Here is a 16,482-nt window from a genome sequence, read left to right as displayed (position 1 = left end):
AGTTTGAGTGCATATAGTGTTAAGATATGTATTACGAACTATTATAGTAACTCTAGTAATCAGCTCTCTAGTATCTATCATTCTTCCCTATAAGGATTATATCAGAGATCTAAGAAGTAAGAAAAAATAGCCTCTTAGCTACTAACATCACAAAAGCCATGTACTTTCAGAGTGTGAAGAGTGAAATAATGCACATGGAACTATGGAACTTTATTGTCATTGGATAGAAGGTATATTTATTTTGGCAAGTGCTTATCAGCTGGCCAAAAGGGAAGAATACTAGTTAAAGGTAAAGATTTTTTAAAATCATCTGATTAAAAATGGTCAGAAAAAAACGTAAAGGGAACATTAGCTGGTGGATTGGTGGAAGAGCTAGCAAGTATATTCATACATTTTTGAACTTTTTCTGTTAGTTTTGACCACAATCTGATTAAGTCATACAATAAAGATCAAAGTCCCAGCTTATAGCTAGGTAATTCTCTAAATTAGAGGTATAAGTACGAGGACAACTCTTTCCTTTATACTGAGGAGACCACATATATAGCAGGAGTCTGGAATACAAAATGTATAATCAAGATGCAGAGCTGCTACCTTTATCAAAGATATATATTCAGTATGTTATGAGATTAATGCATGTGGTGCTGAAAGTTTCCTGTGACTTTTTCTTCATGTTCTTTGGTTGCAGGTTTCTCTTGATAAGGGGGATAGGAAAGAAAGAGATATTCATGAAGACCTATGGTTTGAGTTGTCTGATGAAGCACTTTGTAACTGGATGATGTTCGTACGCCCAGCACAGAATCACTTGGAACAGAACCTGGTGGCTTACCAATATGGTCACCATGTTTATTATACAACGATAAAGAATGTAGAACCCAAACAGGAACTCAAGGTAGGGTTTAAACTTTGTTGTGCCCTTTTCTGGATAGGAATGATCACAAATGAAGCATTTCCTCAAATCTCACCAGAGCTGTTCTTGTTATACTGATAACAATGCTCGAATTACAAAAATTGTGCATTGAAGAGACCTTGATTTTAATGTCCTCCCAAAACTTCATTAATACAGTAGGGTAGAAGCAGAAAGGGAGATAGAATGCCAGACCTGAAGTTGGAAGATCCTGGGTTCAAATCAGGCCTCAGACACTTACAAATTGTGTGACCCTGGGCAGATCACTTAATCTCAATTGCCTATCCCTTACCAGTCTTTTACTTTGGAACCAATACTTTGTATTGATTCTAAGAAAGAATCTGGTATGTGTTTTAGAAATAAAACAAAATATAGAAGGGCTAAGAGAAAAGGGCTGATAGATTTGTGAGGAATAGCCTGGTGTGTGCGACCAGGGAAATGTTTGTACATTAACACATGATCTTTTATGAATTGGTACTTAATTGATATATTCTTTCATATGTAGTGGGCAATTCTATGTGGTTGATTGACATGTTGATTTCAGGCAGTCTGGCTTCCAACTTATTCACTAAACTGAAAATATTCTCTCCATACTTAACCACTGGTCTTCTTAATTGCAAAATTTGGTGGTTTTCACACCCCTTAATCCTCATTTTTTTTGACCTCTCTGTGGTATTTATCACTGTTAGCCACCTTCTCCTCAGTGGATAGAGAATCAAGCCTGGAGTTAGGAGGACCTGGATTCAAATCTGGCCTCAAAAAACTTCCCAACTGTGTGAACCCGTGCAAATCACTTAACCCCAATTGCCTACTCCTTGCCACTCTTCTGTCTTAGAATTGATATTAAGACAGAAGGTAAGGATTTAAAAAAACAAACAAAACATTTTTCTAGTCCTAGATGATCCAGATTGGAAGATAGAGTTGAGTCTGGCTAAGTAAATTTTTTACCTGCATAGCACATTTCAATGGTGGACCCAATGATGCTGCCCACAGACATACTTGGCTTAAGCCAGTTCTTGTTTACCAGCCAAGATGGATCTCATAATATTTATTCTAATTTAGAAAATTCTCTGGGGTAGTGAATATAAGAGAATGTCAGGAAAAAGGAGTGAGGAAAGAGGCTTGAAACACAGGCCAGGCCTCAATTAGAAAATTATACAAGAATATTACTTAGAAATAATAACTCAATATTAGAAATCCATCCATCCTTTCATTATCCTAGACTTCTTATTGCCTCTAACCCCCATAACCTAGTTACCAATTTCACTTTTACAACCTCTCTCAGATACTTCCCCTTCTCTCCTCTGGGGCAGGCCTCACCACTTCACACCTGGATTATTGCTTGCTGGTGGGTCTTTCTTCTTTAAGTCTCTCTTTCTCCTCCAGTCTCTCTTCCATTTAGCCACTAAAATGATTTTTCTTAAAGAGCAGGTCTGATCATAGCCCCCTACATACTTGATAAATTCCAGTGGCTATCTGTTTTTTCCAAGATCACATACAAAATGCTCTGTTTGACATTTAAAGCCCTCATAGTCTAGCCCTCTCCTATTTTTCCATTCTTCTTATACCTTATTTCCTTCCTTGCATTCCTTGGACATTGATCCATGTCCTTGATCCATGGACACTAGTCTCTTCGCTGTTGCATAAACAAGACTCTTAATCTCTTGGCTCCGGGCATTTTTTTGACTGTTTCCCCATACCTGGAACACCTCCTCTGCTCTGATGACTATTAGGGGTAAATTTAGGTGTTTTTGACTAATATATTATACTGAGGGTCTCCAGGGATTAATTTAAATCCCAATAAAAATACTCGTCAGTTTGGGAATTTTATGGTGGTTTCATTAATATAGAGGGAAGGAATTAAGAAGTAGAGAGAAAAGGGTATAAGATTTCTCTGGCCTAGCCTAAACCTAGGGAAGTTCAGAGAACTCAGCCACGAGGCCTCCTCAAAGATTAAAATTAGCTCAGCTTCTAGCCACGAGGTCTACTCCAAGATGAGGGGCCTCTTAAGAGGATAGCATTTTAGGAAAGGTAAAGGAAAAAAAAGGAATCAGCCTAAACTCTGAGAGAGTTTAGGGAAGACGCCTCACCTGACCCCCGCTAATGAGCTTCTCCTAGTCACTGCACCAAGAACTCTCACTGCCAAACCCGGACATGAGCTGCAGGCACGCCAAGATGCCAAGACCACTTCCATGAGCCACGTCTCCGTCGCAAAAGAGAGAGGCCAGCAAGAGAAAGTCACACGAATATATAGACTTTTTTTTACATCACTTCCTGTGTCTCACATGTACCAGTGGTAGCTTAAGCTTGACTTAGGACAGCTCAGCGGGTCTGTCAGTTGTTTCTTATTTGTCGTTTGCTAGCACATGTCTGTCATAGGCCATCCTCCTCAACACTTAATCCTTAAGTAGGGGTGTAGACATTCCTGTTTGTTAGGATTTTAAAGATTTAATCAGGGTGGAAAAAATCTAAAATTCACAATCCCCCCTGATAATTGGGGGACTAGTCTCTCCAGTTGATCACAAAACATAACCATCCTGCACCTCTAAATTTTCTAACTGCAGGTGTATACAGAATTTTCCCTTCTAAGAGGAAACTACAATAGTTAGATAGAAGAGGGGGGAATAGAAGAGAGAGAGACAGCAAAACCAATGTTTGCTGGGTGCATTGACAAAAACCCATCGGGGGAAGTTCCCTTTTGGCATAAGAGTATACATTCAAATAAATGTTCAGTCAACCTTCAGTTCAATCAATCATACCCAAAGTTCATTCTGGATCTTCTTGATGTAGTGTAGGTTTTCTGGCATCTTTCTGCAACAGTTCATTTTCTGAATTTTAGGAGTTAGTAATCTTTCTTTGAAGATCTTTCTTGAACAAAAATTTTTTTTTTTAAATCTTGGATTTTATTAAAATACAATCCCTCCCTGAAGTGGGTGTTAAGAAACATCCAGTTCAGGGTAGGATGCATGGTTGAGTTATGGGGGTGTATGAGTCAATTATCAAAAGAAGAGAAAGAAAAAAATAAAGAAAAAATGGAAGAAAGTTAAACTTTTGGGAGAAAGAAAAAAAAATCAAAATCAGAATCAAAATATCAAAATCTATATATATAAAATGTTGAGTAAACAAGAATAAATTCATAATAGGCCCTTGTATTAGGGTCCCATAAATTTCTAACAGACCCTTGTATTAGGGTCCAATTTAAAGTAATTTCTATACCATAACTCTGTAGGACAGAATGCAGTAACATTTCACTTACCTATTTGCAGCCAAAACTACAGGAAGTTGCCATACTATAAGAGAGAAAAAGTACTAGGTTTTTATTTTAATAGGGAAGTGTCATTCCCTGGTCTGATTTTTTGTCATTCTCAGGGATATGGGGAGCCAGGATGATAGCCAAACTTTGGTTCTTGTCTGTGAGCATTTCACAAAGAGTATGGATACAAGGAAGTCCTCTGTCTTAACATATGTCGAGCATCGCAACCTCAAGTCTCACACTAGGTTCAAGTCCTTTTGTAATGGCTTAGAAGTACAGCAATCCTACCTGAATTGGCTTATTTCTTTTTTGACCTGTGTGCTCTTTTTGGGACTGTTCATGTTAAGTCTGTGATTCTAGGGCACTGTATAGATGAAGTCTGAGCTTTTTTTTTTTTTTTTGAGATCCCATTTCCTAGAATCAGACACAAATGTTAATCACAGTCCCATAACATTTTATCAATAAATGACAGGTTCCCACAGTTTAAAGCTTTTGGGTATGCATTAATATTATAGTAAGTATATATATATGTATTTTTTTAAACTTATATTACTGCTGAATAAAAAGTTAATATTGATTGTATGCACCTTAGTACCAGAAATGAAAAAAAGGAAAAAAGTCAAATATTCTAATAAAAATAAAAGGAAAGCAATAATATAAAATTCAAGAATTCAATGTGTTTCAAAAAAAAAAAGTATCCATTAGTCTATGGATTATTATCTCCAATGCATGTGATAGGATACAGTCAGTCTCAATAGAAGTAACATGTGCTTTAAATGCAAAAAATGAGAGGAAAAAATCAAATACTGTATGGTACAAGTAAAGTGCAACAAAAGAGAACAGATCCATCAATAGGGAAGAAAAACAAAAATGTTAAAAATGTGTATATTTCATAATCTCAGGGGTACTGTATTCAAAAATCCATTTCTTCTTTTATCTTCCTTCTTGCTACTATTTGGAGGGGAGAAAAAATTGAAAAGGGTTAATATCTACAAAAACAATAGAATCTACGAGGTACCGCCTTCATAGTATTTGGGAAGTTCCTTGGGAATCCTCCTGAGAGGCATTAGCACCCTGAGTATTTTTTTGACGAGCACCACTTAAGTTATATTGTTGTGGAGTCATTTGGTTTGAGTTATCATTTTCCCAATATCTGTTCCTATAGTTATCAGTTATCATTCCTAAAGTTGTGGTTTCCATTATCCTTATAACTATTTCTATAATTATTATTTCTGTAGTTGTTATTAAACTGCATATTCTTTCGGATTTCCTTGAATAAAGTCCTACACTCTATCATTCTGTGGCCCTTCTACTCACAGAATTGGCCGGTAATGGATTGATAATTAGATTCTTGGAGAGGGGCAAGTGCCATTGATGAGTATCATGCCCTTTTTCCTGTTTAGTAATTTTATTTGTTAAATATGTCAATTGTTTCTCAATTTTCTCCATGAAATCATTAGTCTCTTCCTCCTTTTCTTTGTTTCCCTTTGAAACATATAGAGCGGTTTTTCATAATTCTTCAAGGTCCATTTGAGGCCACCTTGGGCAATGAGTTCTAAAATAATCCCTGATCACTTTGCAAGAGTTATTGACAAAGTGCCTTCTAATTTGTCTTATGCAATTTTCTTTAGAAAGGTCAAAATCTAGGTATTGACCCCCAAACTCAATTATTCTGTCCATGAATATGGAGGGTGTCTCTTTCTCATTTTGCTTAATTCTTTCAAATTCTGTCCACTTATCTGTGCTGATAGCGTACTCTCTCATGGCAGTTAAGATGGCCTCCCTACAACAGTATAATTGTAAATAATCCTCAGAGTTGTTATAGTCCCATTTGGGATCCTGAGATGGCCACTGGGCTGCATTGCTTCCCTGGGCTTTATTGACATGAGAAATTATTTTATTTTTCTCACGTTCCACTAAGAAAGCCTGGAGCAAGTTTTCTTTGTGTAATATTTATTTTGAAAGGAAATGGGGGGATTGGAAAAATGGGGGATAAGGTGAGGTTTGTATAGGGGTATGGAGGAGTTGAGGGTAGAGAGGGAATATTGCTCGGTGAGGCAAAGGAGAGAGATGCCCCTTGCCGAGAGCAAGCAGCTGGGGTTCGATAAGGACTGTTTGTTGTTGAATGACTGAACTGATGTTTAGCTCCCTCTATGCCCAGATAGTCCACTTATCTGACTGCGAATTCAAATAATATAAAGTTTAATAATCAGTTGGATTGGAGTTTTTTCCCTCCACTTCAGAGCTGAGGCCAAGCCCCAGAGGCTGGCGGAGGGTTTCTCCCACTCTGGTCTACTCTATATCAGTCCTCGCTTTGTCTAATTGAGAATCTTAGCACTAGACAGAAAGCAAACAAGAACAGTTCTGACCTTCAGAAGTGATTGGGCCTCAATTTTCGGGCTGAACCAAGAAAAGTTGTCTTGAACATTATGTGTCACTATTATTTCTTTGTGTTGGATTTTCTTTTGTTAATCAATTTTTTGTTTTCATTTCTCAGCACTATCTTTTGTCTAATTATCTTCTATGTCTGTTAGAGTGATATTGAACTTTTTCTGGTTTCACGTGGGAACAGTGAATCCATGAGTCTTTCCCTGCAACTTTTATAGCAGTTGGGGTAGTAAGCAATACTTCTTGTGGTCCAGTCCATTTTATGTCTGTAGCCAATTTTCTATTGAAATTTTTTAAGTATACTATGTCTCCTGGTTTGATGTTATGCAAATTGTAATCCAGGGGTACTGTTTGTTGTATCAAGCCCATTTCATGCAACTCTGCTATTCTTGTTTGTAAAGCTTGTATATATTTTGTTAATTGACAGTCTCCACCTATCATTGTAATGTAAGCTGGTTTACAAGTCCTTCCTTGCTAAATTGCGTGTCCATATAGCATCTCAAATGGAGAGATGTGCAAATCTCCACTGGGTCGTGTTCTAAGATGGAACAGAACTAATGGCAGAATATTTGTCCTTTTTTGGTGTGTTTCTGCACAAAATTTTCCTATCAATGTTTTAATGTCTTTATTTAATCTCTTCACTTGCCCTGAACTTTGGGGATAATATGGTGTGTGGTATGTTGCTTGTATTCTTAGATTTTTATAAATTTCATTTAATATTGACTGAGTAAAGTGACTTCCACGGTTTGAGTCCAATTTTGAGGGAATCCCAAATCGAGGTATGATTTCTTTTAATAGGATTTTGACCACAAATGCTGCGTTGTTCTTTTTGGCAGGAAAAACTTCTGGCCATCTAGTCAGTCTGTCTATGATGACAAGGCAATACTTAAACCCTTTGTCTTTTGGCATATTAATAAAAATCTAACTGTATGCATTCAAATGGAGTATATGCTAAGGGACGACCTCCTAACTCTTTGGTCTTATAAACTCCCTGATTGAACTGCATACAAATTTTACATTTTTTGATGAACTCTTATGGCATATGACGATATTCCTGGTGCAGTCCAAAATCGTCTCACTGAATTGATCACAGATTCGGTTCCACAGTGTCCTTGTGCATGTATTGCATTGCACACGTGATAAAATAAATTTTTAGGCAGGATGGGCTTGCCTAGTTGCGAAACCCATATTCCTCTCATTTGTTTTGCTCCTAAGTTCTTTATCCATGATTGAATTTCCTCCTCATTATAGGCATTAGTTAGATTGTCCTGTTCAACTATTGAGAAATTCAATACATGTAAAGATCCTTCTCTAGCTCCAAATTTTGCTGTAATGTCAGCTCTATGGTTTCCTAAAGACACATGATCATTAACCCCTGTGTGTGATCTACAGTGGATTATTGCCACTTCCTTGGGAAGTTGTACAGCCTCAAGAAGTTGCATTATTACTTTGGTGTATGCGATCTCTTTGCCTGCACTTGTCAAAAATCCTCTATGTTTCCAAATTTCTGCAGTGGCATGAATTACTGAAAATGCGTACTGGGAATCTGTGTAAATATTGACCTGTTTATCTTTACCGATTTGCAAAGCATTTAATAAAGCAACTAGCTCTGCCCCTTGAGCGCTCATGTGCTTTGGTAAGGACGCATACCATAATGTCTCTGTGTTACTACTGCCACTACAGTATACCTTTCTCCGTTAACTATCATGCTCGGCAGGAAGTCCTCGACAGAGCCAACTCCACCAGCATCGAAGTAATGGTCCTCAAAACCCAGGTACGATGGTCTGGACATGTCATCCACATCAACCCACAGCGAATACCAAGACAGGTATTCTATGGTGAACTGTCAGCTGGACTCAGGAAACAAGGCCGACCAAAGAAAAGATTCAAGGATCAGCTAAAGTCAAACCTGAAGTGGGCTGGCATTACACCAAAGCAACTAGAACTTGCTGCCTCTGTCAGAAGCAGCTGGCAAACCCACATTAACCATGTCGTCACCACCTTTGAAGATGAGCGACGTTGATGTCTTGCCGCTGAGCGGGAACGTCGACACCAGGCCACAACCGCACCTCCCGTAACAACTGGCATCCCATGCCCCATGTGCCACAAACTCTGCGCTTCAGCCTTTGGACTCCAAAGCCACATGAGGGTACACCGTAGATGAAACTGCACAAAGACAATAGTCATTCTCAGTCACCGAGAGACTACCACTATTATCATGCTCGGACCATTGGTATACATTTCAATGTTGGGTTGTTCCAGGGGAGTATCTTTTAAATCATTTCTTGGTTTTTCTACTACTGATATTGTTTCTTGGCAATTATGTGTGAGTTTCCCTTCCAACGGCAGATCTGGAATCAAGGATGCTGGATTCAATGGTTGGCAACGTTTTAACGTGATGTTTTTGTTGCTTAGTAACATAATTTCTTATTGAGAAAGTCTTTGCTGTGTGAAAGCTTGTAAATGACATTTCTTTAATATGGATTCTAGTTGGTGTGCAGAGTAGACATTGAGTTTTGATCCTAATACCAAATCAGATGACTTTTGGATCATGGTTGCTGTGACTGCGATTGCTCTCAAACAGGGAATCATTCCTTTCTCAATTATATCTACCTGTGTACTATAATATGCCACTGACCTAAAATTGGGACTAACACTCCAGAAGCTATGCCTCTTGCTTCATGTACAAAGAGATGGAATTCTTTGTTGTAGTCTGGAATCCCTAAGGCTGGAGCTGTTATGATTGCTTCTTTGAGCTGTGCCAAGCCTTGGAGGTGCTCTTTCATTAGTTGCAAAGGTGTTCTGTGACTGTGTTTTTGGTTAAGTCCTTAAGGCATTTTGTTATTTGGCTATAGCCTGGGATCCATTGTCTACAGAAACCTGTCACTCCTAAAAAGGCTCTCAGTTGTTTCTTAGTCTTTGGCACACTGAATTTCAGTATGTCCTCTACTCTTTAATTGGAAATCTTTCTCATCCCCTTTTCCAAGATAAATCCTAGGTATTCCAATTTAGGCATGACCCATTGTAGCTTTGATTTGGAAACTTTGTGATCTTTCTTATATAGCTCTAGGAGGAGTTTTTTACTGTCCTGGAAACAAACTTTATCAGATGGGGATGCAAGAAGAACGTCATCCACATAGTGCACGATTTTGCTTTCCTTGAATCAGATGTTCTTTAAATATTGTTGCAAGATTTGGCAAAATTCTGTTGGGCTATCACAGAATCCCATTGGTAATCTTCCCCATGTCATCTTAGTCCCATTCCAAGTGAAAGCAAAGCTTTTTTGGCTTTCCTTTGCAATTGGAATGCTAAAATAAACACTACACAGATCAACGACAGTATAATATCTAGAGTTACTTGGGATTTCTGAAATTATTTTAGATGGGCTTGGAATGACTGCGTGGGACTTTTTCACAAAGTTATTTACTGCTCTTAAATTTTGGACCAGTCTCCATTGAACTTTTCCTTCAGGTGAGGAGAAGGTGGAGGAGGAGGAAGAGGAAGAGGAGGAGGAGGAGGAGGAGGAGGAGGAGGAGGAGGAGGAGGAGGAGGAGGAGAAGGATTTGGTTGACTTGTAGCTGTTTGTCTGTTAGACACAGGCTCGGGCCCGATTGGGTAGACAGAGGTTTAGGACTGCTGAGAAGCTGGGTAGACCCCTTCCCCTCCCCCCCTTTCCTATCCCTTTCCCAACCTACCCTATTCTTTGACCATGACAAGCAGAGGCACAGCTCGGTCCAATAGCCATCTCCAGACCAGCAATATCTGTCAATTCAAACTTGTCCTGCTGGGGGAGTCTACAGTAGGCAAGTCTAGCTTAGTGCTATGCTTTGTCAAGGGGCAATTCCATTAATATCAGGAGAGCAACATTGGAGCCACCTTCCTCACACAGTCTGTCTATCTTGATGACACAACAGTCAAGTTTGAAATCTGGGACTCAGCAGGACAGGAACAATATCACAGCTAGGTGCCTATGTACTACCGGGGTGCCCAGGCTGCTATTGTGGTCTATGATATCACCAACCAGGAAACCTTTGCCTGAGCAAAGACATGGGTGAAGGAACTACAGTGACAGGCCAGTCCCAGCATTGTCATTGCCCTGGCAGGAAACAAGGCTGATTTGGCCAACAAGCACATGGTGGAATATGAAGAGGTCCAGGCATATGCAGATGACAACAGCTTATTGTTTATTGAGACATCGGTCAAGACAGCCATGAATGTTAATGACTTCTTCTTGGCAATAGCTAAGAAATTGCCCAAGAGTGAACCTCAGAGCATGGGGGGTACAGCAGGCTGAAGCCGGGGAGTGGATCTTCATGAGCAGTCGCAGCAGAACAAGAGCCAGTGTTGTAGCAACTGATGGGTGGCTGGCAGCAAATGAGTGTGGAGCAATCACGAGAGCTAAGACATAACTTCAGTCCCCACCCCTCAGCACACAGCCCGAACCCTGGCTCCCAAAGGCCGCCTCCCAACAGCTCCATCATGCTTCAGCAACCAAGAACAGGCAGCTGTTGCCACCGGCCTCCCACCCTCTGCCCTGGGGCTTAAGGAGGTGGTTTGTTCCCCATTGGAACTTACCTTCCAAAACAAACTTTCTTCACTTTGTATTATAAGTGCAAGACAATAACCTACTTATCTATCTTTCTCTTCCCACCCTTTGTCCCCATGTCTTCAGATAACATTTTTGTCACTTGCTCCTTCTGCTTTCCATCAATAACTGATTTGGGTCCCTTTCCCCACCTTTATGTTCCATCTCCTCAGGGTTGGAGAAGTGAACTTGAGATCTTTGAAGGAGTTAACATCCACATTGGTAACCTGGGGGTGGGGGTGGGAGGGTTCTTGTAGGGAAATGGCTTCTTTTTGTCATTATATAATTGGGATTTCCCACGTTTGAAGAAAGCTGCAGTGTCCAAGATCTTCCCCTGCCCCTCGGTGGGTATTGGGAAACTTCTGGAGAAGGATGCATATAGGGAGAAAAGTTGCAGGGTCCTGTGGAATTAGCTAACCTGGGCAGAGGAAGAGGCTTGGTACTCCTCAGGAACTCTATAGTACTTTCTTTGCCTTTATTTCCCCTTCGCCTTTGGGGGCTCTTCCCCCATGGTGATTCAGCCCCAGGGTCTTCCAAAGAACCTTTATTGGGTGCCTTTTTCTTGGCTCTGCTGTGGTTTAGAGGAGGGACCAGTCTCTGATACCCATCCTCTGATTGATATCCATATAGAATTGTTTTCTGACACCCATCCTCTCCCAACCCTGGTTGTGGCCTGTCTCACTACAGTTTGCACTTTAGTTGATGGTTGCTTTATTTGGGATGCTTATTTTATGGGGTTTTTAAACACACCATGGAAAGAGAGGTTGTATATAGAGGGTAAGAAAGGGCAGTGACAGCTACCCAGGCCAAACCTTATCCTCAGCCCTATCCCCAGACTCTTATTCCTCTCTACTTTGTCCACTCCACAACCCTTCATTATGCTTGATTCCATGACACTGAAGAACTGGTGGGGAGCCTGAGATTGGAGAGTGCTCAGGGAAACACAGGCCAAGATAGAATAAGGCACGTCCCAGGCAAGAGGCAGGCATATGGGGTGAGGAAGGGATGGCCACCTTGCCCTCAAAGGGGAGTCACCCATTCTGATGTCCTACCCCTCTTGTCTTTTCTACTTCCCTGTAAATAAGTATGATGATCTCTTCCCCAATGTACAGTCCGTCATGTCACAGGTTCTTCTGTTAGGATCACTTACCTTAACCTCCTACCCCTACTTATTTGGTTTATTCCTGGATACCTCACTCCTGAGGGGAATGACAAGTCATTCTTTCTATCTTATCCCTTACAATATTCCTAGGAGATACGGCCTGTGAAGCCCCATCTCCCCACCATTGTATCCTGCTCTTCTGGCACCACTGCTCTCTCCATGGGTATTGTAAGCCACAAAGTCCTAGCTAGCTGTAGCCCCTGTACATACCATACCAGCTGCTCTTCTGGTCAGTGAAGTGGCTGGTGTTAAGAGTTTCTTCTTTTACTTCACCAAAAGGGATTAACACTTGCTGGATTCAGAGTATAGATCTCTGAGGTGAAGGTAGGTGGAAAGGGACCTGGGCCTAGAGTATTTGGCGAAAACTGGCAAGGGAAGGGAGCAAATTCCAGAAGAAGGTAGAAAATTATTGTTGCTCCAGGTTTCCTCTTGTTCATTATTAGGAAGGTGGTCTGATATTTACAAGAAAGCTATATAGGACCATGGCTAACTTATGGGTCCTGTAAAGATTAAAATTTAGGGGAGATGGGGAGACTGAGGCATCTGAGGCAGGTAGAAATTAGTTTCTCTCTGCAAGGAGTATTATATTTTTTTAGAGGTTTATTGAAGATTAAGGATTAAAGAAAATACAGGATAAGAGACACGTGTCCAGGCCATAGAGTGGCCTAGACACAACCTCACCTACATTATGAAAAAAGCCAGGCCTGCCCCAAAACAGAAGTCCAAGAGTCAAGCGCCCTCAAAAGCCTTTGAATCAGCTTAAATACCTTCTCGATCTCGGCCCAGGTGAGATTACAAGGCATTCTGGGGTAGTGGAGCAAAGGCTGGTGGGGATTGTAGTCCTGTATTCGAGTCTATTTTTTACAGTCCCAAGGCTTGGAGTCCTACCTGTTTTCCAGGCCTACAGACACTTGAACTGCCTTACCTGCCTCAAACATATACATTTACCAAAAGAGCTATGCAATTTAAAACCCCAAAACTACCCTTACCCAAACTTTCTGGCTAAGAATTCCTTAGAGCAGATTTAGTAAATTGGTAACTATCATATAAATAAGTGACCTTGGGAAGATCACAACAAAAAAAGGGGACGATTGTGGAAAGGAAACAAGACTGACAGTTTGTGGGGGAAGGGGCAACTGGGAATGGCAGTTGGGTCTTGTGATTAGCACTTCCTTCCTGCCAGGAGTGGCAGTTGGGTCTTGTGACTAGCACTTCCTTCCTGCCAGGCGGTACTGCCTTCCTGGTGTTGGAGGAGGGAGGAGCTTGTTCAGCCCAGTCTGGTGTGGTGTGCCTCTTCTTGGTTCAGCCTGAAGATTCAGGCCCAATCACTTCTGAAGGTCAGAACTGTTCTTGTTTGCTTTCTGTCTACTGCTAAGATTCTGAATTAGACAAAGCAAGGACTGATATAGAGTAGACCAGAGTGGGAGAAACCCTCTGCCAGCCTCTGGGGCCTGGCCTCAGCTCTGAAGCTGAGAAAAAAACTCCAATCCTAACTGGTTATTAAACTTTATATTATTTGAATTCGCAGTCAGATAAGTGGACTATCTTTCTGGGCATAGAGGTAGCTGAACATCAATTCAGTCATTCAACAACAGTCCTTATTGGACCCCTGCTGCTTCCTCTCGGCAGGGGGCATCTCTCTCCTTTGCTTCATCAAGCAATATTCCTTTTCTCCCCTTTAAACTCCTCCATACCCTACTACAAACCTCACTTTATCCCCAGTTTTTCTCATCTTCCCCATCCTTTCCAAATAAATATTACATTTGTAAGACTGAAAAAAATATGTCTGTCATCTTTTTCATTACCAAAAAGGAATCTTGTTCATATGTGGGAACATTTCATGTGAATTCATTTATTTCTTGGGGAGTAAATTGCGTCCTATTTCAGGCACTTCTCTTAGAGGAAAAATGCTTCTAGTTGAATTGGGTACCTGTGAGTCAGTTTGACTAGAAAGAGTTTCTTTAGAAGGATGAGATTTCCTTGGGGCTGGAATTGGTTAGGAGAAGGAACAGGAGAAACTGGGATTTCAAAAGTTGGGGTTTCAGGAGAAGGGTCTTGGGAAGTAAGGTCAGTGAAGATTTGCAGACCACAAGCCATATCTCTGCTGCTAAAGAGAGAGGCCAGCAAGAGGAAGTCACACGAGTATATAGATTTTTTTTACATCACTTCCTGCGTCTCACATGTACCAATGGTAGCTTAAGCTTGACTTAGGACAGCCCAGCGGGTCTGTCAGTTGTTTCTTATTTGTCATTTGCTAGTACATGTCTGTCATAGGCCATCCTCCTCAACACTTAATCCTTAAGTAGAGGTGTAGACATTCCTGTTTGTTAGGATTTTAAAGATTTATTCAGGGTGGAGAAAATTAAAAATTCACACTACCAACCTCCTTGGCTTCCTTTAAATCCCAACTAAAATTCTAGCTTTACAGGAAGCATTTCCTTACTCTTTTTATTTTTAATGCCTTCCCTCTGTTATGTCTTATTTGATCTGTATATAGCTTGTTTTGTATATGCTTGTTGCCATTCTTTTGCTTCTTTTTGTATCCCAAATGCTTAGCATAATATTTTTCATGTAGTAAGTCTTAATAAATGTTGATTGATTGCTTGCTTGCCTGAACTATTTTGATAGCCTCCCAAGTTGATCTACTCCCCTCAGGACTCTCCCTTCTCAGTACAACCTCCAGCCACTGCTAGAGTGATATTCCTAAGCATAGATTTGATCCTGTCAATGTCATTCCTTTGCTTAACCTCAGTGACTTCCTGTTACTAATGAGATAAAAATACAAATTCCTCTGTTTGACATTTAAAGGCCTTTGCAACATGATTCCACCTTATTTTGTAATACTTTCTTTCATAAACTATTTGGTTCAGCCAGACTAGCTTTCTTGTTCTTGATATGTAACAATTGATATTTTGCCTCCTGGTGGATAGAATCCTGGTTCTGGAGTCAGGAAGATCTGAGTTTAAATTTGGCCTGATGCCCTAGTTGTGTGACTCTGGGCAAGCTACTTCAACTCTGGCTAGCAAAGTTTCCTCCCATGTAAAATGGGGATTGTAATATCATCTACCTCCCAGGATTGTTGTGTGGATCAAATGATATAATATTTGTAAAATGTTTAGCACAGTGTCAGTACATAGTAGGTGCTCTCCTTCCCTCTTTCCCATTATTTCTCGTGCCTCAAATGTGGCTTTTTCTTACTTCTGCTTCAGAATCCTTAATTTCCTTCAGAATTTAGGTTAATTGCCAGTTTCCACTTAAGAACCTTATTGATGCCCCTAATTGCTTAGGGTTTCCCCCACTCACCTGAAATTACCTCTCATTTTTTGTATATATTTTGTATACACTTACATATATGTATTTCTCCTACATGCAATGTTAGCTTCTTGAGGGCAAAAAGGATTAGTTTTTGCCACTGTATTCCTAGTGCCTACCCCATTAATAAGTCCTGGTTAATGCAATGATATATTTAACAATTTGTTTTTATGGGGAGAATATTGTATTAAGAAAGAGGAATCTAGGTGGCTCAGTAGATAGAATGCCAGGCTTGGACTCAGGAATGCCCAAGGTCAAATCTGGCCTCAGATACTTTCTAGCTATGTCACCCTGGGCAAGTCACTTAACCTCTGATTGCCTGATTCCCACTGGAGAAGGAAATGACAAACTATTCTAATTTCTTTGCCAAGAAAATTCCATGGACATCTATGGTCTATGGAATTCCAAAGAGTCAGACCCAACTGAACAACAAGAAGAAACATTATATACAGAATTTATGCTTGCTAGACCTGATCCTAATGATGGTAGATCATATAATGAAGATTTTGCTTGTAATTTTCAGCGAAAGGCAGGATAGTGCTACATTTAGGTGATAGTGCTACTTACTCTAGTAAGTGTGCTGTGCTGTGAATTACTCTAACATGTGAAATTTCTGACTTGAATAATGTGTAGAATGATACTAAATAAATACTCTGGTAAATACTGTAAATTGTTACCTTTTGGAAGGAGGCTATGAAACTGTAAAAGGTATAGTATATCATACAGAGCTGTGAAAAGCTGGAGACTATGAAAATTTGTCATTTTTATGTTTTGCCATCCATGAACAAGCTTTTTTGTTCAGTTAAGTGGAGGGAATGGTTAAAGCACAAACAAAGAAATTGAGGATGTCTGTTTATTTCTGCCAATGCATGTGTGTT

The 16,482-nt window shown here is 40.2% G+C and overlaps 2 protein-coding genes across 5 annotated transcripts in view; both read left to right on the top strand.

Moving 5' to 3' along the window:
• Nucleotides 1–16,482, top strand: part of PRDM10 (PR/SET domain 10) — a 142,233-nt gene that overhangs the window by 72,449 nt on the left and 53,302 nt on the right. For all 4 annotated transcript variants that reach the window (XM_056794620.1, XM_056794617.1, XM_056794618.1 and 1 more), the window contains one exon: nucleotides 686–889. In XM_056794620.1, the coding sequence (XP_056650598.1) occupies nucleotides 686–889 (204 nt within the window). The remainder of the gene's footprint in view (nucleotides 1–685; nucleotides 890–16,482) is intronic.
• On the top strand, nucleotides 10,092–16,482 carry LOC100017251 (ras-related protein Rab-5B). Its single transcript, XM_056794621.1, is given in 1 exon segment — nucleotides 10,092–16,482. A coding segment is annotated over 1 exon segment (648 nt). The 5' UTR covers nucleotides 10,092–10,254; the 3' UTR covers nucleotides 10,903–16,482.

Source organism: Monodelphis domestica, chromosome 4 (assembly GCF_027887165.1).
Source record: "Monodelphis domestica isolate mMonDom1 chromosome 4, mMonDom1.pri, whole genome shotgun sequence".
Taxonomy (NCBI): Eukaryota; Metazoa; Chordata; class Mammalia; order Didelphimorphia; family Didelphidae; genus Monodelphis; species Monodelphis domestica.
Note: the sequence above shows the minus strand (reverse complement) of the source record. Positions and strands in the feature narration are given on the sequence as shown.